General features: G+C 49.5%; 1 protein-coding gene across 8 annotated transcripts; it reads right to left on the reverse strand.

Annotated features, from left to right (window-relative positions):
- Window positions 1-10,931: 10,931 nt before the first annotated feature.
- On the reverse strand, window positions 10,932-26,534 carry PBXIP1 (PBX homeobox interacting protein 1). Of its 8 annotated transcripts, none has more exons than XM_060201543.1 (12): window positions 26,384-26,533; window positions 21,415-21,513; window positions 18,972-19,065; window positions 18,750-18,814; window positions 18,530-18,680; window positions 17,015-17,239; window positions 16,905-16,928; window positions 15,182-15,264; window positions 14,956-15,087; window positions 14,476-14,538; window positions 12,361-13,538; window positions 10,932-11,661 (listed from the first exon to the last, which is right to left on the reverse strand). In XM_060201543.1, the coding sequence occupies exons 2-12, from the start codon at window positions 21,463-21,465 to the stop codon at window positions 11,568-11,570; spliced, it is 2,160 nt and encodes a 719-aa protein (XP_060057526.1). In that variant the 5' UTR covers window positions 21,466-21,513; window positions 26,384-26,533; the 3' UTR covers window positions 10,932-11,567. The 8 variants fall into 8 exon arrangements, with proteins under 8 accessions (XP_060057526.1, XP_060057524.1, XP_060057525.1 ...); XM_060201541.1 differs by having other exon boundaries at window positions 17,015-17,272; XM_060201542.1 differs by lacking the exon at window positions 16,905-16,928 and having other exon boundaries at window positions 17,015-17,272; window positions 26,384-26,534.
- Window positions 26,535-26,609: the final 75 nt, after the last annotated feature.

Raw genomic sequence — 26,609 nt, forward strand, 5'->3', positions numbered from 1 at the left:
GGGGAAAATACAGATTCTAGAAGGACGACAGAGGACCCAGTGGGGGTTGTATTGTTATATGGGACACTGGGGAATGTTATGCATGTACAAACTATTGTATTTATTGTTGAATGTAAAACATTAATTCCCTAATAAAGAAATTAAAAAAAAACAAACAACCCTGACATCAGTAAGAGAAAAAAAAGAAGAAAAACACCCCACAGAAGGGACTCAAGTGTCATTTCTATCCCGAGGCACAATTCCAGGGCTCATAGATATCCTGAGGGCTGCTAGGTCCAGTTTTCACCAAACACTCTTCTCCTTGTCAGTTTCTTTGCTTATGGATGACTGATGTCTGCCTTCTTCAAGCTTTATTTCTCAGGTGAGATAAAGGTATAAGTGGACTTAGAGAAATTAGCAGTCCAAGTGGAGAGAGGCTTTGTTGGCCTGACAAGATAGATCACCTGGACAAGGTGTCTGCTTTGCCATGCACCTGACCCAGGTTCAAGCCTGGCCCCCTTTGCACTTCTGTGCTTTGCACTTCTCTCTGTATATTTGGAAATGTTAGTTTAGAGCAGAAGGCTGGAGAGAGAGAGAGAGAGAGAGAGAGAGAAGGAAAGAAAGAAAGAGAAAGAAAGAAAGAAAGAAAGAAAGAAAGAAAGAAAGAAAGAAAGAAAGAAAGGAAGAAAGAAGAGGCCATTTCCTTTGCAGGTTCTTGCCTCTCTTCTCAACCCAGTGAGCACCCTGGCTCCAGGTAAGCCAGCATGCAGGGCCCGCATGTGACCAGCTAACCCCTTCTCTGGAGCAGGTGGCTTCAGGCTGCTGCCTGTCCTGCTCCTACCTCTACCCCCATGACCTGTCCCTTAAGCTCAGAAAGAGTTCGGGCAAGGGCCCATTAAGGATATCTCCAGGGGGCCAGGCAGTAGCACAGCCCCTAGTGCAAGGTCCTGCATAAGGATCCTGGTTCGAGCCTCTGGCTCCCCACCTGCAAGTGTTTACCTGTTTGTTTGTTTGTTTTTAAGTTTTTGTTTATAAAATGGAAACACTGAAAAGACCATAGGATAAGAGGGGTACAATTCCACGCAATTCCCGCCACCGGAACTCCATATCCCATCCCCTCCCGATAGCTTTCCTATTCTTTAACCCTCTGGGAGCATGGACTCAGGGACAATATGGGGTGCATAAGGTGGAAGGTCTGGCTTCTGTAATTGCATTCCCGCTGAACATGGGTGTTGACAGGTCGATCCATACTCCCAGCCTTGTAGATGTCTATCTTTGTCTTCCCCTCCTCTCTCAATTTCTCTCTGTCCTATCCAACAACACCAACAGCAATAACAACAACAACAAAGGCAATAAAAATGGGAAAAATGGTCTCCAGGAGCAGTGAAGTCATAGTACAGGCACCAAGCCCTAGCGATAACCCTGGGGGCAATAAATTAATAAATTAATAAAAATGAAAAAAATAATGCAAAAATAAATTCTCCAAGTGGCCAGCAGGGGGCGCAGCAGTAGTTGTACGCTGGGTTTACAAGTATGAAGGTCCTTTGTTCCATCTTCTGAGTTGCATGTGCCAAAGTGATGTTCTGGTTCTCTCACCAACAAATACATAAATCTTTAAAAATAAATAAATAAAAGTTATTAGGGGGTCTTGTGGTAGCGCAGTGGAGTCAAGTGCACAGGGCACAAAAGGCAAGGACCAGCACAAGGATCCCAGTTCGAGCCCCCAGCTCCCCAACTGCAGGGGGGTGGCTTCACAGCTCTGCAGGTGTTATCTTTCTCTCCCCCTCTTTGTCTTCCCCTTCTCTCTCCATTTCTCTCTGTCCTATTCAACAACAACTACATTAATAACAACAACAATAATAACCACAACTATAATAAAACAGAGGCAACAAAAATGTTAAAAAAAAAAAAATGCCTCCAGGAGCAGTGGATTTGTGGTGCCAGCACTGAGCTCCAGCAATAACCCTAGAGGCAAAAAACAAACAAAAAAAAGTTATTTAAAGGACAGTGGTTCTGCAAAAGATTTTCATACCTGAGACTAAGTTCAATCTCCAACACCACTGTGAGCCAGATAAAAAAGGGGTGGGGTGGGGGTGGAGGAAGAGGGTGAGCACAATAGCTCATTTGGATGGTGTGTTGCTGTGCTCACTTTGCTTCGGCAGCACATATACTCAAATTAGATAGTGTGTTGCTTTGCCATATGCATAACCTAGGTTTGAGCCTGGTCTATACCAACTGAAAGAAGCTTCAGTGCTGTGGCCTCTTTCAGTTCCTCTCTATCTAAAAGTAAATAAATACAATACCTAAAAGTAAAGAGAGCCTGAGTGGTAGCTCACCTAGTAGAGCACTCATGTTACTGTGTGCAAGGACTTGCGTTCCAGCCCCCTGTTCCCATCTGCAGGGGTCTTCACAGGTGGTGGTGTAGTGTTGCAGGGGGTCTTCACAAGTGGTGGTGTAGTGTCGCAGGTGTCTCTTTCCCTTCTCTGCCTTCACACTTGCATCTCAATTTCTCTCTGTCTGTATCCAAAATAAATTTAAAATCAATAAAATATTTAAAGTGGGGAGTTGGGCGGTAGCACAGCAGGTTAAGCGTAGGTGGCTAAAGCGCAAGGACTGGCTAAGGATCCCGGTTCAAGCCCCCGGCTCCCCACCTGCAGGGGAGTCACTTCACAAGTGGTGAGGCAGGTTTGCAGGTGTCTGTCTTTCTCTCCCTTTCTCTGTCTTCCCCTCCTCTCTCCATTTCTCTCTGTCCTGTCTAACAACGACGATATCAATAACTACAACAATAAAAAACAACAAGGGCAACAAAAGGGAATAAATAAATAAATATTTTAAAAAATAAATTTAAAGTGAAGGGAGTCGGGGGGTAGTGCAGAGGGTTAAGTGCATGTGGGGCAAAGCACAAAGACCGGCATAAGGATCCCATTCAAGCCCCTGGCTCCCCACCCACAGGGGAGTCTTCTCACAGGCGGTGAAGCAGGTCTGCAGGTGTCTGTCTTTCCTCGTTGTCTTCCCCTCCTCTCTCGATTTCTCTCTGTCCTATCCAACAATGACAATGACATCAGTTGCACAACAACAATAATAAAAAACAACAAGGGCAACAAAAGGGAAAATTTTTTTTAAGTTTAATATTTAAAGTGAAAAGAATTTTTTCTAGCCCTGGGAGGTGGCATGGTGGATAGAATCTTGGACTCAAAGGTCCTGAGTTTGAGCCCCAACATTTTGTATTCCAGAGTGATGCTCTGGTTCTCTCTCATTCTGTTTCCTTTTCTCCCCCTTTCTCATTTTTTTTTTCTTCCAGAGCATTGCTCAGGTTTGGCTTATGGTGGTGCTGGGATTGAACCTGGGACTTCAGAACCTCAGATATGAAAGTCTTTTGCATAATCATTAATTATGCTGTTTCCCCAGCCCATTAGCACTCTCTCTCTCTTTTATTTTTTTCACCAGAGCACTGCTCAGCTCTGGTTTATGGTGTGTGGGGGATTGAACCTGGGACTTTGGAGCCTCAGGCATGAAAGTCTCTTTGCATAACCCTATTATGCTATCTACCCCTGTCCCCCAGTAAATCTTTAAAATAAAATTTAACAAGAAATTTGCCCGAAGGTACTGCTGGGGTGATAGTTCAGCAGGTAGGGCACAGGACTTACATGCCTAAGGCTCCCAGTTCAATCCTCAACACCACATGTATTGTACTGGACTGTTGTTCTGGCCTATCCATCTGTCATCTGTCTCATATGATATAAAATAAATCTTGTGCTGGGGAGATAGCACAGTAGTTCTGCAAAAGACTTTCATGCCTGAGGTCCCAGTGTCTCAGGTTCAGTCCCCAGCACCACCATAAGCCAAAGTTGAGTAGTACTCTGGTGGTGGTGGTAATAATAATAAATCTTTTTTTTAATTCTTTTTTATATTTATTTATTTTCCCTTTTGTTGCCCTTGTTGTTTTCCATTGTTCTTGTAGTTATTGGTGTCGTCATTGCTGGATAGGACAGAGAGAAATGGAGAGGGGAGGGGAAGACAGAGAGGGGGAGAGAAAGATGGACACCTGCAGACCTGCTTCACCGCTTGTGAAGCGACTCCCCTGCAGGTGGGGAGCCAGGGACTTGAACCGGGATCCTTATGCCGAATAATAATAAATCTTAAACCCTAAGGAGGAAGGAGGGGACGTGGGGACATGGGGGGGGGGGGCATGCAACTTGGTGGCTCTGACATCAACTGCCCAGGACACTGCTCTGGTTTTAATGAATCCTACAGAATCCAAAACAGCCCATCCCCCTCATCTACCTTGGAGGACCAGCGCTAGCCTCTCCTCCTTCCTCCTCAGCTCCTCCACTACCCTGATGCTGGGAAGCAGATTGCATCGCTGCCCTGTCTGTCCTGTCCATCCTAACTCACTGCTCTGACCAGGCTGTGCCTTCTATCTCCTATCCCCAGGCAGCCTCAAGTTCACATCTCTGCCTTCTGCCCTTGGGCTGCCCAGGAGCACCTTCATGGGGCAGCCATGTTCCCAGTGCCTATAGTGGCACCCTTTCATCTATAAGGCCCCCACTTAGAACTTAAAGCAAGGGGGGTCGGGCGGTGGTGCAGTGGGTTAAGCGCACATGGCACAAAGCACAAGGACTGGCGTAAGGATCCCGGTTCAAGCCCCCAGCTCCCCACCTACAGGGGAGTTCCTTCATAGGCTGTGAAGCAGGTCTGTAGGTGTCCGTCTTTCTCTCCCCCTCTGTCTTCCCCTCCTCTCTCCATTTCTCTCTGTCCTATCCAACAATGAATGACATCAACAATAAACAATAATAACCACAACAAGGCTACAACAAGGGCAACAAAAAGGGGGGAAAATGGCCTCCAGGAGCAGTGGATTCATGGTGCAGGCACTGAACCCCAGCAATAACCCTGGAGGCAAAAAAAAAAAAAAGAACTTAAGGCAGGAAGGGAGCAGTTGGGAACTAAATCAGCAGGCAGAGCATAGGACTTGCATATGTGAGATATATGAGGCCAAGGTCAAATCCCCTGCCAGGCTAGCATGGGGGTGTCTCTTCCCGGACATGTACTCTCTGGGTTGGAGAGAACTCAACCAGAGCCAGCCTGGGCTGCTACTCACTCAGCGACCGCAAGGGAGATGACTCAGTAACAGACTCGTGGTGGCGAGACAATTCAATTCTTTATTGATCAGAGATCCAAGGCTTTTAAAAGGCAGACCCGGAAGTGGCAAGTTGGAAATGGAAATGGCTAGGAAAGGGGCAGAGAAAGGCAAAAGGGGCTGGAAAGGTAGGAACTTCCTTAGCAACTGTTGTGAGGGTTTTAACTAGTAGGATTAATAATATCCTGCAGGCAGGGAGGGTCTTGAGGGTAGAAAGAAGATAGATCAAAGGAATGGACTGGGTGGGGATCTTTCAGGCAAAACAATGATTATGTAGATAATAAATCTGATAAGACGAGAGGATGGATGTCCCCTCAAGTCAAGCCCTGCCAGGGTCAACCACATCCTCACAATTTTCTTACATCTTTTTACCTTTCTTTTTATCTAATGGTCATAGTATCAGGGATGCAGGGTGCTTTGTGAGGCAGGGAGTCTAATAAGATGGGGCAAACCTTTGGGGTTACTCCTGTCCCTCCTTGCTCAACCTCTCAGTAGAGAGAGAGACTGACAGGATAGACGCACTCCTCAGGTCAAGCCCTGCCAAGCTCTACCACATTCTCACAATTTCCTGACAATCCCCAGCACCACACAGGGTGCTTTGGTCCTTCTCTCTCATTATATAAATCTTTGAGAAGAAAAAAAATAGAGCAGGCCAGGTGATGGTGCAGCTAGCTTACATGAGGTCCTGAGTTAGATCTCTGGCATCAAAAAATGCCAGACTGATGCTGTGTTTTTCTCTCTCTTCCTTTTATCCTCTCTCTTCTATCATTAATTAATTTTTTTTTATTTTTACTTTTTTATTATTGGATAGAGACAGAGAGAAATTGAGAAGGGGGAGTTAGAGAGAGAGAGACAGAGAGACATCTTCAGCAGCTCTGCTTCACCACTTGTGAAGCTTTTCCCCTGCAGGTGGGGACCAGGGTCTTGAACCTGGGTCCTTGTTCATTGTAATGTGAGCACTTAACCAAGTGCACCACTGTCTAGTCCCACAAATAAATATTTCTTTCTTTTTTTTTTTTTTGCCTCCAGGGTTATTGCTGGGGCTCCGTGCCTGCACCACAAATCCACTGCTCCTGGGTTTTTTTTTCCTTTTGTTACCCTTGTTGTTTTATCATTGTTGTGCTTATTATTATTGTTGTTATTTATGTCATTGTTGTTGGATAAGAAGGGCAGAGAGAAATCGAGAGAGGAGGGGAAGACAGAGAGAGGGAGAGAAAGATAGACACCTGCAGACCTACTTCACTACTAGTGAGGCAACCCCCCAGCAGGTGGGGAGCCGAGGAAACCCAGATCCTTACACTGGTCCTTGGGCTTTGTGCCATGTGCGTTTAACCTGCTGCTCTACCACCTGGCTCCCAAATAAATATTTCTTAAAAGAATTGAGGGGCCAAGTGGTTGCACAAATGGTTGAGCACACATATTACAGTATGCAAGGACCTGGGTTCAAGCCCCTGGTCCCCACTTGCAGACAGAAAGGTTTGCAAGTGGTAAAACTGTGCTGCAGGTATCTTTCTCTTTCCTTCTCTGTCTCTTCCTTCCCTCTGGATTTCCGGCTGTCTCTATCCAATAATAAAGATACTTCAAAAAATGATAGGAGTCAAGCAGTAGTGCAGCAGGTTAAGTACACGTGGCACAAAGCACAAGGACCGGCATAAGGGTACCAGTTCGAGCCCCCGGATCTCCACCTGCAGGGGAGTCGCTTCACAGGCGGTGAAGCAGGTCTGCAGGTCTGCAGGAGTCTATCTTTCTCTTCCCCTCTCTGTCTTCCATCTCTCTCCATTTCTCTCTGTCCTATCCAACAATGATGACATCAATAACAACAAAAATAACTACAACAATAAAAAACAACAAGGGCAACAAAAGGGAAAATCAATCAATAAATAAATAATAACATTAAAAAAAAAGAAGAACTGACTGGGGACTGGTTGGTGGTTCCCCTGGTTGAGTGCACATGTTACAAAGCACAACCCCCTGTCCCCATCTGCAGGGGAGTAGATTTGCAAGCAGCGAAGCAGTACTGCAGATCTCAGCTTCTCTCTCTCTCTCCCCCCTGCCTCCCTCCCTCCCTCTTATCTTCCCTCTTCCCAGTCAATTTCTCTCAGTCACTACCCAAAACAAACAAATCAACTTGGTACTTCAGAGCCTTAGGAAAGAAAAAATTGGGAGTCGGATGGTAGCTCAGTGGGTTAAGCGCAGGTGGCGCAAAGTGCAAGGACTGGTGTAAGGATCCTAGTTCGAGCCCCAGTTCCCCATCTGCAGGGGAGTTGCTTCACAGGCGGTGAAGCAGGTCTGCAGATGTCTTTCTCTCCCCTCTCTGTCTTCCCCTCCTCTCTCCATTTCTCTCTGTCCTATCTAACAATGATGACATCAATAACAACAGCAATAAAAACCACAACAATAAAATAAGGGCAACAAAAGGGAAAATAAATAAATAAATATTAAAAAATTTGAAAGAAAAAAAAAAGGAAAGAAAAAATTGGTATCAAGGGGCTTCCATGATCTAGGTGGTAGGAATAACGATGTGAAGGGTAGGGATAGATAGCATAATAGCTATGCACGGGGACTTTCATGCCTGAGGCTCCAAAGTCCCAGGTTCAATCCTCTGCACCACCATAAGCCAGAGCTGAGCAGTGCTCTAATAAAAAAATATAAATAAATAAATAAATAAATAAATAAATAAATAAATAAATAAAAGCTATAGGAATAGTGATGTGAAAGGGGAGGAACCATTGTCTGGGTCTAGGACAGCAGCCCCATCCCCCCATTCCTTGTGGCTGTATAATGTGTGACATGCCAGGAACATGTCCCTGCATGGAGGTGACCCTAGGAGGTTTCCATGACAACAGTCAGCCAGCCCAGGGCAGGAAGTGTATCTCAAACACCACACCCTCCTCTGATCCTCCAGGAGCTTATGGGGGTGGCAGGACTGAAGGCGACTCCCTGCTCCCAACTTTGTCCTCCCAAAATGGGGAGAGGCTAGGGTCTGGAGGACCTGGGAAGATGGGGAGGCAGAGATGGTCCTGAAGGGGGTGACAGGGCCAAGAGCCACAAGAGCCTGGTCTTCAGTTCCTCTAGCAGAGCCCTGGCTGGACTGGCTGGACTGGGGGGCGGGAGTATGTAAGTGGGTACAGAGGGTGCCGCTATGCGCAGAGGTTGCAGCCGCCTGTCAGTCCATCTGTGGGAAATCCCACGCAGTGTCCCTGCCCAGCCTCCTTGGGTCCCCTCCACTCTCCAGGTCGGCTCTGAAGGCTCTGAACAGAGCCCTGGAGGCCCCCTCGCTGTCACACCGCTGTGGGGGTGGGGACATCCGGGCGAACCCCAACATATTCTTGGGTTCCAGGCTCTTCCACCGACTCAGCAGTTTCAGAAACCTCCAGTGCTCGGTGCTTACTAAGGAGGGGAGCTGGTGTGCGGACTGTGAGCCTCCCCCGAGTTCGTTATGCAAACAAAGGAAACAGGGGCGTGCCCAGAAATAAAACCAAGAGGTCCCCAGCGGCCCATAGCTTCTGGGAACCTAGGGCAGGGTTGTGTCCCCACCCCAGCCCCCCCCCAGAGTCCTTCTAGCCCAGCCTTCTCCTTGAGGACTGCCAGGCCCTGGCCACACCCAGCGGCCCTGGGGAATAGCAGGCCCTTCCTGCAGCACCCAGTCCACTGCCGCCTGCAGGAAAGTCTCCTTAATTCTAATTCCAGTCCCCCGCTGCTGCAGGAAACCCCTGAAACCCCCAGCGCACGCTGTGTGAATGTTGCTTGGTCAGAGGTCCCCACTGCCCCACACCCGCACCCGAATTGAGTGACACGAGGCATTCGAAGGTCTTTATCTGCAGTGCCCAGATGTCTAATTTTTTAATGTTTATTTATTTATATATTTATTCCCTTTTGTTGCCCTTGATTTTTTACTGTTATAGTTATTATTGTTGTTATTGATGTCATCGTTGTTGGATAGGACAGAGAGAAATGGAGAGAGGAGGGGAAGACAGAGAGGGGGAGAGAAAGATAAGACACCTGCAGACCTGCTTCAGGGCTTGTGAAGCGACGCCCCTGCAGGTGGGGAGACCAGGGCTCGAACTGGGATCCTTATGCTGGTCCTTGCGCTTCCTGCCACGTGCGCTTAACCCGCTGCACTACCTCCTGACTCCCCTAATATTTTTTTTAAGATTTGTTTTGTTTATTACATATTAGAGAATTTCATATGGGCCAGAGAGGAGGAGAGAGAAACCACAACACTAGTCCAGTACATGTGGTGCCAGGAATTGGACTGGGAACCTTGGGCGTTAACAGTCTGATGCTCTACCAGTTGTTTTTGTCTTTTACCTTTTATTTTTTTATTATATATATTTTTTTGTTTTTTACCTTTTAAATTTATTGAAAAAAAAAAAACAGAAACCGAGGAAGGGGGGGATCGAGAGGGAGGAGAGAGGACGGTAGCATTGCTTCACTGCTCCTTAAACTCCTACAGATGAAGAGTAGGGGGGGTCCTCATACGGAGATCTGGTGGTGGGAATTGTTTGGAGTTGTAGCCCTCTTATCCTATGGTTTTGTCAACGTTTCCTTTTTTATAAAAAAAAAAAAAAAAAAAACTCCTACAGATGGGGACCAGTGGTTTGAACCCCAGTCCTTGTGCACTGTAAATGTGTGAGCTCAACCAGGTGCACCACCACCCAACCCTGACACTAATTTTGTTATTTTAACTTTTCTTTTTTACAATGATGGTAGTGTTGCAATTTTTTTCACTGATTTCCTTTTTCGTATTTTGTTCTATTGTATTTTATTACTTATTTATTGCAGCTCTATGCCAGCAATACGAATGCATTACTCTGGTGGCCATTTTTCCTTTTATTTATTTTTATTTTTAATGTGATAGGACAGAGGGGAGAAGATAGACACTTGCAGATCTGCCCCACTGCTTGTGAAGCTTCTTTGTGGAGGTGGGGAGTGGGGGCTCAAACCCAGGTCCTTGCACATGGTAACCTGTGCATTCAACTACGTGTGCCACCACCCAGCCCCTTGTTTTACTCTAATGAAGGAGATATAGAGATCAGAGCACTATTTAGCTCTAGCTTATTATGGAGGTACTGACATTGAACCTAGGACCTTGAACCTCAGAGCCTTAGCAATGAATCCTTTTGCATAACCATGATGCTGTCCCTCTAGCCCTATTTTATTTTATTTTTTAAAAGATTTTTTTATTTATGAGAAAGATAGGAGAAAGAACCAGACATCACTCTGGCACATGTGCTGCTGGGGATCGAACTCGGGACCTCATGCTTGAGAGTCCAAAGTTTTATCACTGCGCCACCTCCCAGACCACTAGCCCTATTTTATTTTTATTGCCATCGGTGTTATCACTGGGTTTTGGTGTTTGCACAACAAACCCACCGCTCCCAATAACTTCTCCCTTCCCTCCCCACCCCCTTTTCTTTTGATAGGAGAGAAACTGAAAGAAGGGGAGACAGAGAGACACCTGCAGCACTGCTTTCTTTCTGCTTTACAGCTCAAAGCTTCCCTGCTGCAGGTAGGGGCCAGGGCTTGAACCCAGGTCCTATGCATGGTAATGTATACTCTCAAGTAGAAGCTAAATGACCTGCATCTCCCCCCGCCACATTTTTCAGGTGATGAGTAACACAGACCCCCCCCCCAAAGGTTCCTGGGACCTGGCACCAGCACCAAGACAATCAGGAAGTGCACCCTGGAAATTGGGGTGGGGGGGACAAGCCCAAACTCAGGGCCACAGCCCCACCTAGTGGCATTTCCCTCCCCAACCCCAGAACCATGGTGAAGGAAGGGAAAAAACTAAGGCCACCAGAGGTAGATCCACAGTTCTACATGGCATATCCAAGGTTTATTCACCTGCCCTCCAGCCCTGGGTACCCTGGGCACACTCATCCACATTCACTTGGCCTGGATTTGCACCCAAGGCTCCCTACACAACCCAAGCAACACGATGTCTGTCTACACCAGGGAGGTAGCAAAACAGGGAGTGGGGAGGAGGGTAGGTTTGCTGGGGAGTTAGAGGGTTATGTGAGTGGCAGTGCCTAGGATAAGTTTGGGGACTCCTCAAAGCTTAGAACCTCTCATGTCACAACTCCAAAAGCATGGTATAGCGAACTGCACAGAAAGTCCTGTGGGGTGCCTAGTCACAGTGTGAGGTGAGGGTTGCCAATTTTAGGAGAGCCCAAGGGAGAGGCCTGGTGCTGGGCCTCCCACCTGGTCTCAGGCAGGTGGAAACACACACACACACACACACACACACACACACACACACACACACGAAGGCTTCATGCTCAGAGGGCCAAACTCCTCTCCTCCACGACACGCAGAGCTTCTCTCCCACAGCCTGCACAGTCAGCTGGCCACAGGCCTGAGTAGAGAAAGGCAGTGGCTCTTTCTGGTGAACCAGCAGCATCCTTCGGGCAGACTGGCAGCCCCCAGGCCAGGGAGGCGCCTCAGCTCAGTCCCGGTGCCGAGGGCCATGCTCCTCCCAGGGCCTTGCCACTTTGGAGCTCCATGTGTGCTTGTGCTTGTGCTTATCCTTCTTCCCTGACCTGTGTGGAGACAGGAGGAGGCCTTCAGGACCAGCCTAAACAGGGCAGCCAGGCACCAGGGCAGACTCAATCCCAGGTGGAGGGCCCCTCTGGGGATATAGGTGGCAGCAGGGTTGGGCAACCCAGGGGGAAACTCCCTCCAGCCCACAAGGGGACTCCCCAGGACTTCGGTGGGGGTGACTTGTGCAGCTTCTTGCCCTCCAGGGAGGACTAGGTTATCTCTAGACAAGGGAAAGGTAGAGCGGGGAGAGAGGCTGAAAATGGAGACTCAAGGGGATGGGGAGGAGACAGCTCACTGGATAGGGACCCAGTACCACATAGGTGTGCCAAGGTACCGTGGGAAGCTGGGGTATCTCCCATCACTTTTTTTTTCAGAATTAGGGCCTCACATGTGCAGATTTCACCAATGCTTCCTCTGGTGCCATGGGACTTCCCTAGGTGGCACCAGGGCTCAAACCTATCAAGCCCCCGACCTAGTGAGCTGTCTCTCCAGCTTTGTCTAATACAAGTCCAAGACAGGTCTGAGGTACTGGCTCTTCTCTGTCCCTCTCTCCACCCCCTCCTCTTTCATAAACATACACATACACATCATACACAGAAGAGACAAGCCATTTTCAGGGCCCCCACTTGACCCTTATCTCTGTCTCCTCCCCCTCCTCCTCCTTTGTCCCAAGCTCCACCCTCCTGGCCCCTTCCCACCTCTTCTTCTGTGCTCTCTCTCCAAAGAAGTGCCTGTAGATGAAGTCCTCAAAGTCATCCACCTCATCATCATCACCAGTCTGCTGCACAGCCACCTCCTCCAGGCTGTCCTCCAGGGCATCCACAAAGTCCCGGAAGTGGAGGCGGTCATGGCGGAAGAACCCATCCTCCCCGAAGTAAGTAGGTGACAGGGGCAGCTCCTTGCTTAATGGCCTGGCCCAGGGCAGCCGGGCCAAGTAAGTTGTCAGCAGGGAGGCCAGCTCCTGCTGCTTCACGGGGGCCAGCTCAGTGCCAAAAAAGGTCAGGCCCTCCTGCCTTGCACACTCCCACACCCCCGAGCAGCCCTGGGGCGCTCGGTACTTGTGCCTAGACAGCTCGGCCCAGAGTGACAGTGCCTCCCTGTCTTTGGGACCTTCCTTCCACCGGGGATGTTCATGTTTCTCTCCAGAATGGGGGCCCCGGCTTTTCCAAGGGTGCTCCTGGGAACCCTGCCACTTGCCCTCCTTCCTCTCACCTCCCTTCTGCCCCTGGGGCTCCCTGGCCTCATCGCCCCAGTTCTTCTTGCTCTCCTCCTTCTTTGACTTCCAGTGCTCATGCCTCTGGTTTCTCTGGTCGCCTGGCTTGCCATCGTGCCACATCTCCCTCCTACCCCTCTCTCGGGGTCTTGCAGTGCGGGGTTCCTGCTGCCAGGCCCCTGAAGCATTGGTGGAGACCCCAGCCTCCCCTGGACCCCTGTGCTGGAGGGCCTCCAGCTTCTGGGCTAGCCTGCGGCCCAGCTCAGCCAGACCAACCCGAGTCAGGTCCCCTTGGCCGGCGTGCCTCAGGCCCTGCTCCAGGTCCTGCTGTACTGCCCCCAGCAGCTGCCGCTGCCGCTCCAGCTCTCGCCTCAGGGCCTGCGCCTCATTCTCCAGCCGCTGCTGTGCCAAGCTGGGGCCCTGCTGCTGCCCTGGGCTCCCTGGGTTGCTCCGAGGCTGGGAGCCCCAGCTGAGACACACGCCATCAGGGCCCCGGGTACAGTCAGCTTCCAGCCCTTGCAGCCTCGCCCGCAACTGCTGCAGCTCCAATTCCAGGGCCCGCTGAGAGGCCTCACCCTGCAGCAGCGCACCCCGCAGCTGGGCATTCTCCTCTTCCAGCCCTTTGGGTTCCAGCATCAGGCTCTGCAGCTCTTCCTTCTGGGTCTGGGATGGGGGTGGAGGGGATACTGGAGGAAGGATCCTTGTCAAGAAAGACCCAGATTCTTCCACCCCAATGGCATTCTAACATTATTTTAATGGGGGGGGGGAGAGGATAGAGATAGAGAGAGCTGAGTCCTACTCAACTTTAGCTGATGGTGGTGCTGGGGATTAAACCTGGGGCCTCACAGTCTTACAGCAGTCTTTTTGCAGAACCACTATGCTGTCTCCTCAGCCCTAGGTTTTAGTTTCTTTTTTTTTAATTAATTAATTAATTTCCTTTTTGTTGCCCTTGTTTTTATTATTGTTGTAGTTACTACTGTTGTTGTTATTGATGTCATCGTTGTTGGATAGAACAGAGAGAAATGGAGAGAGGAGGGGAAGACAGAGAGGGGAGAGAAAGACAGACACCTGCAGACCTGCTTCACCGCCTGTGAAGCGACTCCCCTGCAGGTGGGGAGCCGGGGGCTCGAACCAGGATCCTTATGCCGGTCCTTGCCCTTTGCACCACGTGCACTTAACCCACTGCGCTACCGCCCAACTCCCTAGGTTTTAGTTTCTAGGTCTCTACAAAGCACACACTTCTTAGACCCACCAAAGGATAGCTAAGGGGTTCTGGACCCTGTTTCCACCTCCCCTTCACAAAGCAGACATGACTAATTAATCAAAGTACATCTTTCCCACCTAGCGGCTGCAGACTATACAACCAAGGCTCGTATGTCCTATGCAGCACATAGGCTAGAAGTACATAGGCACCAAGGTGGAAACCTCAGTCTGAGGAACACTACAGAGAAGAGAGGACTAAGGGCAGTGACACACTGAGTAGAGAATGAGGGAGATGACCAGACTTGAACATGGAAGGCACAGGTTTAAGGTATGTGAACAGAAGGAACTTTGATGAAAGGGGGAAGACAGCATAATGGTTTTGCAAAGACTTTCCTACCTGAGGCTCCAAAGTGCCAGGTTCAATCCCCAGCACCACCACCAGACAGAGCTGAGTAGTGCTCTGGGGAAAAAAATAAAAATAAAACAAGACCGCTTCCCCAGAGACTCACCCTACTAGGGAAAGAGAGAGGCAGGGTGGGAGTATGGATTGACCTGTCAACGCCCATGTTCAGCGGGGAAGCAATTACAGAAGCCAGACCTTCCACCTTCTGCAACCCACAATGACCTTGGGTCCCTACTCCCAGAGGGATAAAGAATAGGAAAGCTATCAGGGGAGGGGATGGGATACGGAAATCTGGTGGTGGGAATTGTGTGGAGTTGTACCCCTCCTATCCTGTGGTTTTGTTAATGTCTCCTTTTTAAAATAAATTAAAAAAATAAAAAATAAAAAACCAAGATAGGACATGGCTTGGGGGAGGTACACAGACAAGAGTCTGGCCCGGGAGGGCTGTCTAGCCTGGCCCTGTGCTCTGCCCACCTGTAGCTGGGCCTGTAGCAACCGGATGTCCTGGTTCTCCTTGGCCAGCTTGTCCAGCAGAAGCACCATGCTCTGCAGGCTGGGGACACTGTTGGGGGCTGCCGCAGCTAGTGGCTGCTGTGATGCTCCATTCTGAGGGCATAGGAAGCATCAGGTCACCCTGCCACACAGCCCTGTCTCTCCCCACTGCCCCCCCATACGCCCATGCAGGGGGGTTCACTCAGACCTGCTGTTTGTGGACGGCATCAGGCAGTTCGGTGTCAGAGCCAGAATCTGGAAAGACCTGCAAATCTACTTCCTCCCCAGGTCCTGGGGAAACAAGAGGCCTGAGGTGGGCCAGGACACACAGAGCTACCTCCAACCACATGCCTGTCCTGGACCCACCCTGCCACTGAGGTATAGGAAAGCAAAGGGCCAAGGGCCACGGCTAGGCAAGATGGCTTAACTGATAGAATAGTGGACTCTCATGCCTGAGGTTCCTGCTTTAACCCCCAGCACCTCATGTACCAGAATAGTGCTCTGACTTCTCTCTAGTCTCCTCTCAGAGAAACTCTCTCATGCATGTCTTTATTTTTAGATAAAGTTAAAAAGACAAAGAGAAGAGTCAAAAAATTACAGCATCAAAGCTTCCTTTAATGCAGTGGGGCCACACTTGAACCTGAGTCACATACATGGCAAAGCATTGTACTACCCAAGTGAACTATTTCACTGACCCTGTTTTATGTTGTTTAAAGATTTTATTAATTAATGAGGTGGGGGGGAGAACCAAAGCATCACTCTGGCACATGTGATGCTGGGGACCAAACTGGGTATGCCATGCTTGAGATTCCAATGCTTTATCTACTGCACAACTTCCTGGGCCACCATAAAGTAAGTCTTTAAGAAAATGTTTTCATTTTTATTATTTATTTATTCCCTTTTGTTGTCCTTGTTGTTTTATTGTTGTAGTTATTGTTGTTGTTGGACAGGAGAGAATTGGAGAGAGGAGGGGAAGGCAGAGGGGGGAGAGAAAGACACTGCAGATTTGTTTCACCACCTGTGAAGTGACTTCCCTGCAGGTGGGGAGCCGGGGGGCTTGAACTGGGATCCTTACACTGGTCCTTGTGCTTTGTGCCACCTGCGCTTAACCCGCTGCGCTACCACCCGACTCCTGGTTTTTTGTTTTTTTTTTTATATTATCTCTCTCTCTCTTTTTTTTTTTTTTTTTTTTTTGCCTCCAGGGTTATTGCTGGGGCTCGGTGCCTCCATGCTCTTGGAGGCTTTTTTCCCATTTTGTTGCCCTTGTTTGTTCTTGTTATTGTTATGGCTGTTGTTGTTGTTGGATAGGACAGAGAGAAATCGAGAGAGGATGACAGGGAGATGGAGAGAGGGAGAGAAAGATACACCAGACCTGCTTCACCACTTGTGAAGTGACCTCCCTGCAGGTGGGGAGCCGGGGACTCAAACCCGGATCCTTGCACCAGTCCTTGTGCTTTGCACCATGTGTGCTTAACCCAGCCTCCTATTATTATTATTTTTAAATGTTTTACTTATTTATTTTCCTTTTTGTTGCCCTTGTTTTTATCATTGTTGTGGTTATTTTATTGTTATTATTGATGTCATTGTTGTTGGATAGGACAGAGAGAAATTGCGAGAGGAGGGGAAGACAGAGAGGGGGAGAGAAAGACACCTGCAGACCTGCTTCACTGGCCTGTGAAGCGACTCCCCTGCAGATGGGGAGCTGGGGGCTTGAACCGGGATCCTTACGCTGGTCCTTGGGCTTTGCGCCATGTGTGCTTAACCTGCTGTGCTACCATCCAACCCCTTATTATTTTTTTTAAAAGGCATAGGGGTCCCCTGAATATGTGACAAGGCCACTGAGGGGTTAGCAGTGCTGCCTAGCCTCTCTCCTCCCAGCCCACACCACTCACTGCTGCCTGCCTCCCTCAGGGCCCTGCCCACTCACTCACCATTCTCAGATTCTGACAGGCCACCTGAGGAGACAGAGGCATCAGATAAATGCTACTCACCCCTCCCAAGGATGGGACAGAGTGAGGAGGGCAGGAGAGGAAGCACTCACCAGAGAAGAGAAGGATCCCTAGGCCCAGCAGAAGCAGGGCCCCAAGAAGGCACATGTTGAGGGAGATGCCCAGCTCCCAGCTTGCACCCTCGTCCCCGGCCTGCTCCTCCACACCCAGGGATGCCACAGGCTGATGCTCCCGGCCCCGCCGTCTCCGAAGGCCCTCCACATCCACATCGGTGTCGTCCTCACTGCTGGTACACCGGCCCTCTGTCTTCGGCCACACTGGAGGGAGCGGTGGGGACAGGGCTGTGAGGCCTTGGGGAGACAGGACACGGAAAATGGGGAGGGAGGACAAGTCACAGGAGCTGTTCCCACTGCACCAGAGGAAGCTTTAGGACGGGGTTTCTGTGTTTCTGCCTCTCCTTCTATCTAAAGAACTCAGAGGGGGCTAGCTGGTGGCACACCTGGTTAAGTGCACACATTATAGTGTGTAAGGACCCAGGTTCAAGCCCACAGTCTCTCCCTTTAGGGGAAAGCCTCACAAGTGGTGAAGCGGGCTGCAGGTGTCTCTCTACGTTTCCCTCCACTCTTTATTTCTCTGTCTCTAATGATAAATAATTAATATTTTTTAAAAAGTCAGAGGAGAGCTGGGGAGACAGCATAATAGTTCTACAGGTTCAATCCCCTGCACCACCATAAACCACAGCTGAAAAGTGCTCTGGTCTCTCTATATCTTTGTCTCTCTGTGAATCTCTCTCATTAACATGAAATAAATAAGACAATAATAATAATAAAGTCAGGGGCTGGGTGGTGGCACCCAGGTTGAGAGCACATATTACAGTGTGCAAGGACCTGAGTTCAAGCCCCTGGTCCCCACCTACAGGGGGAAAGTTTTGCAAGTGGTAAAGCAGGGCTACAGGTGTGTCTCTGTCTCTCCCTCTCTATCTCCCCCTTACTTCTGGATTTATGACTGTCTCTATCCAATAAATAAAAATAATTTTTTTAAAGTTTAAGTGAAAAACAATAATAAAGTCAAAAGGGGCTGAGCAGTGGCACATCCAACAGAGTGCACACGTTACCATGTCCAAAAACCCAGGTCTTGCAGGGGGGGAGTTTCATAAGCAGTGAAGCAGTATTCAGGTGTCTGTCTTTCTCTTTGGGTCCCTATTTTCTCTATGAGAAATAATAAGTAAATATAAAAGAAAAGAAAAGAAACACAAGCAGTGACTAAAATAGCAATGATGATGATGGTAGCAGTAATAATAATGGTGGTGATACACATGTTACCATGCATAAGCACCTGGGCTCAAGTCTGCAGGGAGGAAGCTTCACAAGTGGTGAAGCAGGTCTGCAGGTGTCTCTCTTTCTCCCTCTCTATCTCTCCTTCCCTCTCAATTTCTCTCTCCTATAAAATAAAAGAAATAAGAAAGAAGAAGAAAGTAGTCACTGGGAGCAGTGGATTTGTGGTGCAGGCACCAAGCCCCAGCAATAACCCTGGTGGCAAAAAAAAAAAAAAAAAAATAGAAAGAAAAATATATAATAGTAACAACAGAAGCCAAGGAGGCAGCTCACCTGTTTTAGGGGAGGAGGGCAGGCTTGGTGAGGTACTCTGACCCTCTGGGTCCTGTGTATCCAACTCTGCCTCCAGTGGGGTCTTCTCCAAATCACCTTGGGTCACTGTGTTCTCAAGGCCAGGGGATTCCACAGCAGTATCTGGGGTTCCCTGAAACAGACTTGGCTGTGAGCTAGAAAACTCCCTCCCAATCCCACCTTCCCTGATGGTAGGCCTCACCTTGGCCTTCTCCTCCTTGGGTGGAGTTGGGTCAGCCTGGACACTGTCACGCTGAAGGGTGGGCTCTGGCAGAGAAAAGGCCCAGGAAGCACTGGCCCCCGCAACTTCCTCCACAGTCCTGTACATGCCAGGGGCCTCTCCAAGGTTCCCACAGGTAGGAAAAGCCAGCCACCCCCCCCAAAAAAAAAAAAAAGAAAGAAAAAGAAACAACAGAGCTGTTACCTTCTCCAGCTGAGGGCCCATCAGCCACAGGAGAAGCTCTCTCTGCTTCTGGGTCCATCCTAGACTCTGGGCCCAGGGTCTCCACAGGCAGGCTCTGGGGAGAAGCACAAGCAGAAGTCCAGAGTGTGGGGGAACAGCAAGACCAGACCAGGGGCACAGGCTAATTAACTGACCAGGGGCACAGGCTAATTAACTGGGGACCCCAGGGCCAGCTGCATGTATCAGAGACCACAGGACAGCTCTACGGCTGAGGTCTTGGCCTTTCCCCACCTCAGTGGCTGCTCTGGGAGCTCTCAGAAGACCAGCTCCTACTGATAGAAGTGCCACACTCTGCCTGACAGCCTGGCACCACCCCCACCCCCCATTTTCCCCTATTTCCCAGACCCCCAGGCTTCCCAACAGCTGTCAGCCAGATCATCAGTGTTTCCCTACTCCATCCCCACATGTGACTAACCCGGTTTCTGGTCAGAGTGAAAGGATAACAGGAGGGCACCAGTCCCCTGCATGCCCAGGGTGCAGAGTCATGCCCCTAACAGCTGCCCTGTCTGCCCTACCTCTTCTTCCAAGCTTTCCAGGTTCTTCCCGCTGTCCCCCACATGGTCCTGCTCACACACACCCCAAACCAGCCTGTCTGCCAGGGTGCTATCCACCTGCCCCCTCCTCAGCCCCATCTGTCCTGTGTCCCATAAGAATAATAAAGGGTTCTGCTGAGTTGGTGCCTCATGGCTTTTTTCAGTAAGTCAGACAGACAGACAGAAAGACCACAGCACTGGAGCTTCCTCTGGTAAGCACATAGCACCTGCCATGTGGTGCCAAGACTCAGATATGGGCTGAGCACATAGGAAAGCACACACCCTACCTGGTGAGTCTTTTTTTCTGGCCCCCTAAGAATGACCTTTTTTGGGCTCTCTCCAGGGCTTCACTGCTCCAGGCTGATTTTTTTTTTTCCTCCAGGGTTATTGCTGGGCTCAGTGCCTGCACCATGAATCCACCACTCCTGGAGGCCATTTATCCCCCCTTTGTTGCCCCCGTTATAGCCTCATTGTGGTTATCATTATTGCCATCGTTGATGCTGTTCGTTGTTAGATAGGACAAAGAGAAATGGAGAGAGGAGGGGAAGACAGAGAGAGGGAGAGAAAGACAGACACCTGCAGACCTGCTTCACCGCCTGTGAAGCGACTCCCCTGCAGGTGGGGATCCAGGGGCTCAAACCGGGATCCTTACATTGGTCCTTGTGCTTTGCGCCACATGCGCTCAACCCACTGTGCCACCGCCCGACCCCCCCCTTTTTTTTTAGCTGATCAGCTGTTGTTTATGGTGGTGCAGGAGATTGAACCTGGGACTTTGAAGTCTCAGGCATGGCAATCTGTTTGTATAACCATTATGCTATCTACCCCTGCCTCAGGCTGACTTTTTTTTTAGATAGAGACAGAGAAGCAGGAATGGAGAGGTGGGGGGGGGGGACACCACAGCATGGGAGCTTCCCCTAGTGCAGCGGGGGCCTGGCTCAAACCTGGGTCATATGTATGGGTAGGTAGCGCACTATCCAGGTGAGCTATTCTGCCAGCCCACTCCATGAGCAGTTCTCATCCTTCCTATGCTTCTTTGTGATTGGAAAATCATTTTGCCCTCACTGCTGCCCCTACAGTGAGAGTCACAAAGTGTCCTTTCCAGGGAATGATGGAGCCTGTGCAGTGCCACCAAAAGATATTCCAAAAGGAGGTCAAGATAATGTCTGACTGCCCCGTACCCTGTCAGCCCCCTTCTGCCCGGACAGTAGCTTCACACAGGAGATCACTGGATCCTAATTCCCCACCCCTGTCACATTAAATATGTTGGGGACTCAACCTCTGCCACAGGCAAAGCCTTCGGGAGGCAGGTGGGGTGAATGCCAAGCTAGGTCTCTTCTGGGATTCCCAGCTTCTGCCCCAACCTCAATGCAATACTGGTTCCAATCCCTATCTCCACCTCACCCAACAGACCTCCTCAGCGGCACCCCCCCACCTCCCCTCACAGTGACTTCAGGGCTTTTGCTCCTGCTGGCCTCCCTGATACTTTTGTTCCTTTTCCTTAAAACTCACTGCAGGGGTGTCTCCACCCAAAGCAGGGTGCACAACCCACACCTGACTCCCAGTCATGAAAGGACCTCTCACAGCCATACATATGACCCAGGTTTGAGCCAGGGCCCCACTGCACTAGGGGAAGCTTCCATGCTGTAGTGTTACCCCACCCCACCCCCCCATTCCTGCTTCTTTCCCTCTATCTAAAAAAAGTCTGCCTGGAGCAGTGAAGCCCTGGAGACAGCCCAAAAAAGGTCATTCTTAGGGGGCCAGAAAAGTGACTCACTGGCAGTGCAGATCACCAGGATGAAGGAAGGACCAGGTCTCTAAAGCAGTGCAACCCATCAGGGGCCCCCTTCCATATGGGCCCTGCTTTCTCCTACCTCAGATCCAGCAAGCACCCAGCTGTTGTCGGAGTCTGGGCTAGCGGCCATGACTGCATGAGGATGCTACCTCTGCTGCTCTGCTGCTGAGGATGCTACCTGTAGGGACAAGCTCTCTTAAGAACCCTGATCCCTTCACAAGAGGCAGGCTGCAAAGGACAGTCTAGGCTGGCTTTCAAAGGCCCCAGGGGCTCTGGACAGCCACCATAACTAGCCAGGCTCTGGCCCTGCTGCCTCCTTCCCTGCTGATTCCCAGACTTCAACTGTTCCAGGCAGTGTCAGCCCTGCAAATCACACCCTGCCAACAGCCAGGAGAGAAGCTGGTCTCTGAGAACTTCAAGGCCTCAGAACTGGAACTGACCTTGAAAGATCAAAGCAGCCCAGGACAGGGGAGGATATAAAACCTCATCCAGGGAAGGGAACAACCTCATCTGGCAAGGACCACTGGCTACACAGAGTGAGGAAAAAAATATTCCCTCCCCCTGCCCAACATGTAAGGCACCTTACAGTCCTTGTCCACTCCCTCAGAAGAGAAGACACAAATGCCTCCTTCAGGCCTAAGTCTCCCTCCCTCCCTCCCACCCACTCATTAGTCCTTTCTTTGGTCTAGTTGGGGAAAAAGAGTGTCTCAATAGTGGCAGCACAAATATATATATATATATTTATATATAGTGGCAGCACACTAGAATCCCTTAAGATTTAAGGGATTGGGAAGACAGCATAGTGGTTCTGCAAGACTCTCCTGCCTGAGGCTCTGAGGCCCCAGATTCAATCTCCAGCACCACCATACACCAGAATTGAGCAGTCAGTCCTCTGCTTAAAATAACAATGCTAATTCTAAGTCAACAGGTTCAAGGTCAGGCTCAGGGTAAGGGAAGTTCAGACCTCAGCCAGAATCAAGAAGCACTAGCCTAGCTGAGATCCCAATGAGTGTCCCCTTGGAAAGCCACTTGTTGTATATATATGTAAATCTTTAAAAAATTTTTGTTTTTCTTTTTATTTGTGATTGGATAGCGACAGAGAAATTGAGAGGGGAGATAGAGAGACAGAGAGACACCTGCAGTCCTGCCAGAGGCTTGAACCTGGGTCCTTGTATACTGTAATATGTGCACTTAACCAGGCCTCAAATATATTTTTTCATGCCTGAGGCTCCAAAGTCCCAGGTTCAATCCCCCACACCATCATAAGCCAGAGCTAAGCAGTGCTATGGGGAAAAATTAAAATTTTTAAATGTTTTATTTATTTTATTAGATAAAGACAGAAATTAAGAGGGGTGGGGGAGACAGAGAGGAAAAGAGACAGAGAGACACCTGCAGCCCTGCTTCACTACTCTTGAAGCTTCCCCCTGCAGGTGGAGACTGGGGGCTTGAACTTGAGTCCTTATACACTATAATGTGTGTGCTTAACCAGGTGTACCACCACTTGCAGCCTGCCCTTTTTAAAAAAAAAAATTATTTATTTATTTATTTATTCATTATTGAGAGATAGGAGAGTGAAAAGGAACCAGACATCACTCTGGTACATGTGCTTCGGGGGACTGAACTTAGGACCTCATGCTTGAGAGTTCAGTGCTCTATTCACTGTGCCACCTCCAGGACCATGCAGTCTGCCTTTCTTTCTTTCTTTCTTTCTTTCTTTCTTCCTTTCTTTCTTTCTTTCTTTCTTTCTTTCTTTCTTTCTTTCTTTCTTTCGTCTCCAGGGTTATTGGTGCCTACACTACAAATCCACTGCTCCTGGCGACCATCTTTTCCCCACTGTTATTGTTGCTGTTGCTGCTGCTGGATAGGACGGAGAGAAAGACACCTGCAGACCTACTTCACTGCTTGCAAAGCGATCCCCCTGTAGGTGAGAAGCTGGGAGCTTGAACTCGGATCCTTGTGCAGGTCCCTGTATTTTGTACTTAACCTGGTGTGCTATTACCCAACCCCCTCATTCTCATTTTCCATTCTAAACCTGTTCCCCTCCCCAATGAATCCAGAGTTTGCAGTTGGCTTAGGAACCTTGAAAATGATTTGGGAGGGGGTTGGGGAACTGATGACAGCTATTAGGAATAAAGTACTTTCTAGTTGGCAAAGCGTTGGCAATAATCAGGGCTGTGGTCTAGCCCACAACAGTCACTCCCACTGCTACACAGTAAGAAGAGAGGGAAGGTAGGGGATAGACTGCATAATGGTTATGCAGACAGACATTTATACCCGAGGCTCTGAGATCCCAGGTTCAATCTCCCATACCACCATAAACCAGAGTTAAGCAGTGCTCTGGTAAAAATAAAAGAGAGAGAGAGAGAAAGGAGTCGAGCAGTAGTGCAGTGGATTAAGTGCATGGGGAGTTGCTTCACATGTGGTGAAGCAGGTCTGCAGGTGTCTCTCTCTCCTCTTCTCTGTCTTCCCCTCCTCTCTCCATTTCTGTCTGTCCTATCTAACAACAACATCAATAACAACAATAATAACCACAACAACAATAAAAAACAAGGGCAACAAAATGGAAATAAATAAATATAAAAAAATAAAACTCAAAAAAAAAATAAAAGAAGGAAATGAGGCAAGACAGTAGCCCTGGACGTGGCAAAGTGGATAGAGCTTTGGACTGTCAAATTTGAGGTCCTGAGTTGGATCCCTAGCATCACATGTGCCAGAGTGATATTCTAGTTCGTTCTCTCTCTCTCTCATAAATAGTTTTCAGAATTTTTCTTTATAATAAACAAAATACAAACTTAAAGGACTTATTTATGAAGGAAAAGGGAGGCAGGGAGGGGGAGAGAGAGAGAAGCAGATATCCACTGGAATATTCAATGCTAGGGATCAAACTTGGAACTTCATGCTTTAGGGTCCAACGTAATACCTCCCTGGCCAAAAACAAATATTAAAAAATAAATAGGGTGGGGGTATAGCATAATAGTTATGCAAAGAGACTTTCATGCCTGAGGCTCTCAAGTCCCAGGTTCAATCCCCCACACCTCGATAAGCCACAGCTGAGCAGTGTTCTGGCAAAAATAAATAAATAGGGAGTCGTGCTGTAGCGCAGCGGGTTAAGCGCAGGTGGCACAAAGCACAAGGACCGGCATAAGGATCCCGGTTCGAACCCCGGCTCCCCACCTTCAGGGGAGTCGCTTCACAGGCGGTGAAGCAGGTCTGCAGGTGTCTATCTTTCTCTCCTCCTCTCTGTCTTCCCCTCTTCTCTCCATTTCTCTCTGTCCTATCCAACAACGACAACAACAATAATAACTACAACAATAAAAAAAGGGCAACAAAAGGGAATAAATAAATAAAATAAATATTTAAAAAATAAATAAATAAATAAATAAAGGTAGACTGGGAGACAGCATAATAGATATGCAAAAGACTCATGCCAAAGGCTCTGAGGTCCTAGGTTTAATCCCCAGCAGTGCTTTGGTTTCTCTCTCCCTCTTTCATTTAAAAATTAAAATATTTTTGGGAGTCGGGCGGTAGCGCAGCGGTTAAGCGCAGGTGGCGCAAAGCACAAGGACCAGCATAAGGATCTCGGTTCAAGCCCCCGGCTCCCCACCTGCAGGGGAGTCGCTTCACAAGCGGTGAAGCAGGTCTGCAGGTGTCTATCTTTCTCTCTCCCTGTCTCCCCTTCCTCTCTCTATTTCTCTGTCCTATCCAACAACGAAGGCATCAATAACAACAACAATAATAACAACAACAATAAAACAACAAGGGCAAAAACTAAGGGAAAATAAATAAATATTTAAAAAATTAAAATATTTTTACAAATTTAAATTTGGCATGCTGAACATAAAATGGGAATAAGATAAGCCGAAGCGGACACCTCCTCCCTCTCCCCCGCTCCAGTCTTGGACTGTCATCCTCAGGAGGTGAGGGACTGTTTACTGAGGGGCTGGGAGGGTGGCTGGGTAAAAGGTGGGGGGAAGGAAGCAGAGCAGCTCTTTTGGGGTAGGCCACTGAGCTGCCAGCTTCCCTCAGGGCTGGGCCAGTCCTGGGCCCTGAGAATGTCCTGTAGTCTATCGGTGGAGATTCCAGCCTGGGACAGATGAAGGACACCTCTCTCACATGTCCACGCTGCCCAGGCACATGCAGCCAGGCCACGGGAGACAGGAGCAGGATAGCTAGCGGTCAGCTTCTAGAAGCATCCACAGAGCGCGGTCGGTTCTGGGCCCCACCCCCACATGTCATCAGCTGCTTGTCCCCTGCTGCTGCTCCTGGCTGCTAACAGGTGGTGGCAGGAAGGAAGTGGCAGTAGCTTGCGCTGAGTCCCTGTTTGTTTCTCTTATCTGTGTATAGCCTGCTCAGGTTCACCCCCTAACCAACTAGGCACCATGGCAACCGGGGTGATGTCAGACACAGCATCTCCATGGAAACCAGCAACGGTATTTGGGTCAAACAGACAAAACACGCCCGAGGCTCAAATAGGAGCTGATCTGAAATCCGTAGACACAGAGTCCCGACCCCTAAGAACTCTCTTGGCTGAGCTCACCCGAGATTCCGAAAGATACCCTAGTTCTTAGCAGCGGCGCCTCACAGCCTTATCAGGAAGTTCCTTCTGCTGTGGAACCCCCAGCCTTCCCCGCTGTGTTTTCAGATCTCTCCCTCCGCCCCCACCTCTAGGAAACCCCCCTGCCCCCTGTAAGCCACCCCCCCACCCCGCGCAACCAGGCAGGATTAATACAACAAAAATATCCTTTAAGGGGGGGCAGCGACTTTTGGTATTTTTCAAAGGCGGCCGGAGGGGAAACTCTCCCGCCCTCTACAGAGCCGGGAGGGCTGGGGAGGCTCACATCCAGACTGCAAAACCTTGCTCCCCCAGTTACAAAGCAGAGGACGCGGGGACGCTGGAACGTCTATCCTGGGCAGCCCCACAGCAAGTTCCTGTTTTGTCCCCAGTTCCCGGTTCGGAGCGACAGGCAGCTGGGCAGCTCCCAGTGTACCCCCAGTCTCCGCCCTCGACCCCGCCCGCTGCGGCGACCCTCGCCCGTCTGCTGCCTCACCTGGCCGCGCAGCCCTTGCTCCGCGAAACTTGTTGCCTCGGCGGCCCAGAGTCCCAGCCCAGGCAGGAGGGCTCGTCATCTGACCCGAGACTGGCCAATGGGAAGTCGAGTCCCCCGAGGGGGCGGAAACTTCGGGCCAGTAACAGCAAAGCATGTAGGTGGGCTGAGGGGGATTCACGCTGCGCAGCGCCTAGTCAGGGCTGATCTCCGGTAATCTGGAATTGGG

The sequence above is a fragment of the Erinaceus europaeus genome, chromosome 11 (genome assembly GCF_950295315.1).
Source record: "Erinaceus europaeus chromosome 11, mEriEur2.1, whole genome shotgun sequence".
Classification (NCBI taxonomy): domain Eukaryota; kingdom Metazoa; phylum Chordata; class Mammalia; order Eulipotyphla; family Erinaceidae; genus Erinaceus; species Erinaceus europaeus.

Excerpts from the sequence above, each read along its gene's own strand:
- PBXIP1 (XM_060201541.1), bottom strand. The coding sequence starts at position 21,465 with ATGGCCGCTAGCCCAGACTCCGACAACAGCTGGGTGCTTGCTGGATCT. Across the intron at positions 18,815-18,971 it reads TGGGCCCTCAGCTGGAGAAG|AGCCCACCCTTCAGCGTGAC; the intron begins GTAACAGCTCTG and ends TTTCTCTGCCAG. Across the intron at positions 17,273-18,529 it reads GCCCTCCTCCCCTAAAACAG|GCCTCACAGCCCTGTCCCCA; the intron begins GTGAGCTGCCTC and ends TGTCTCCCCAAG.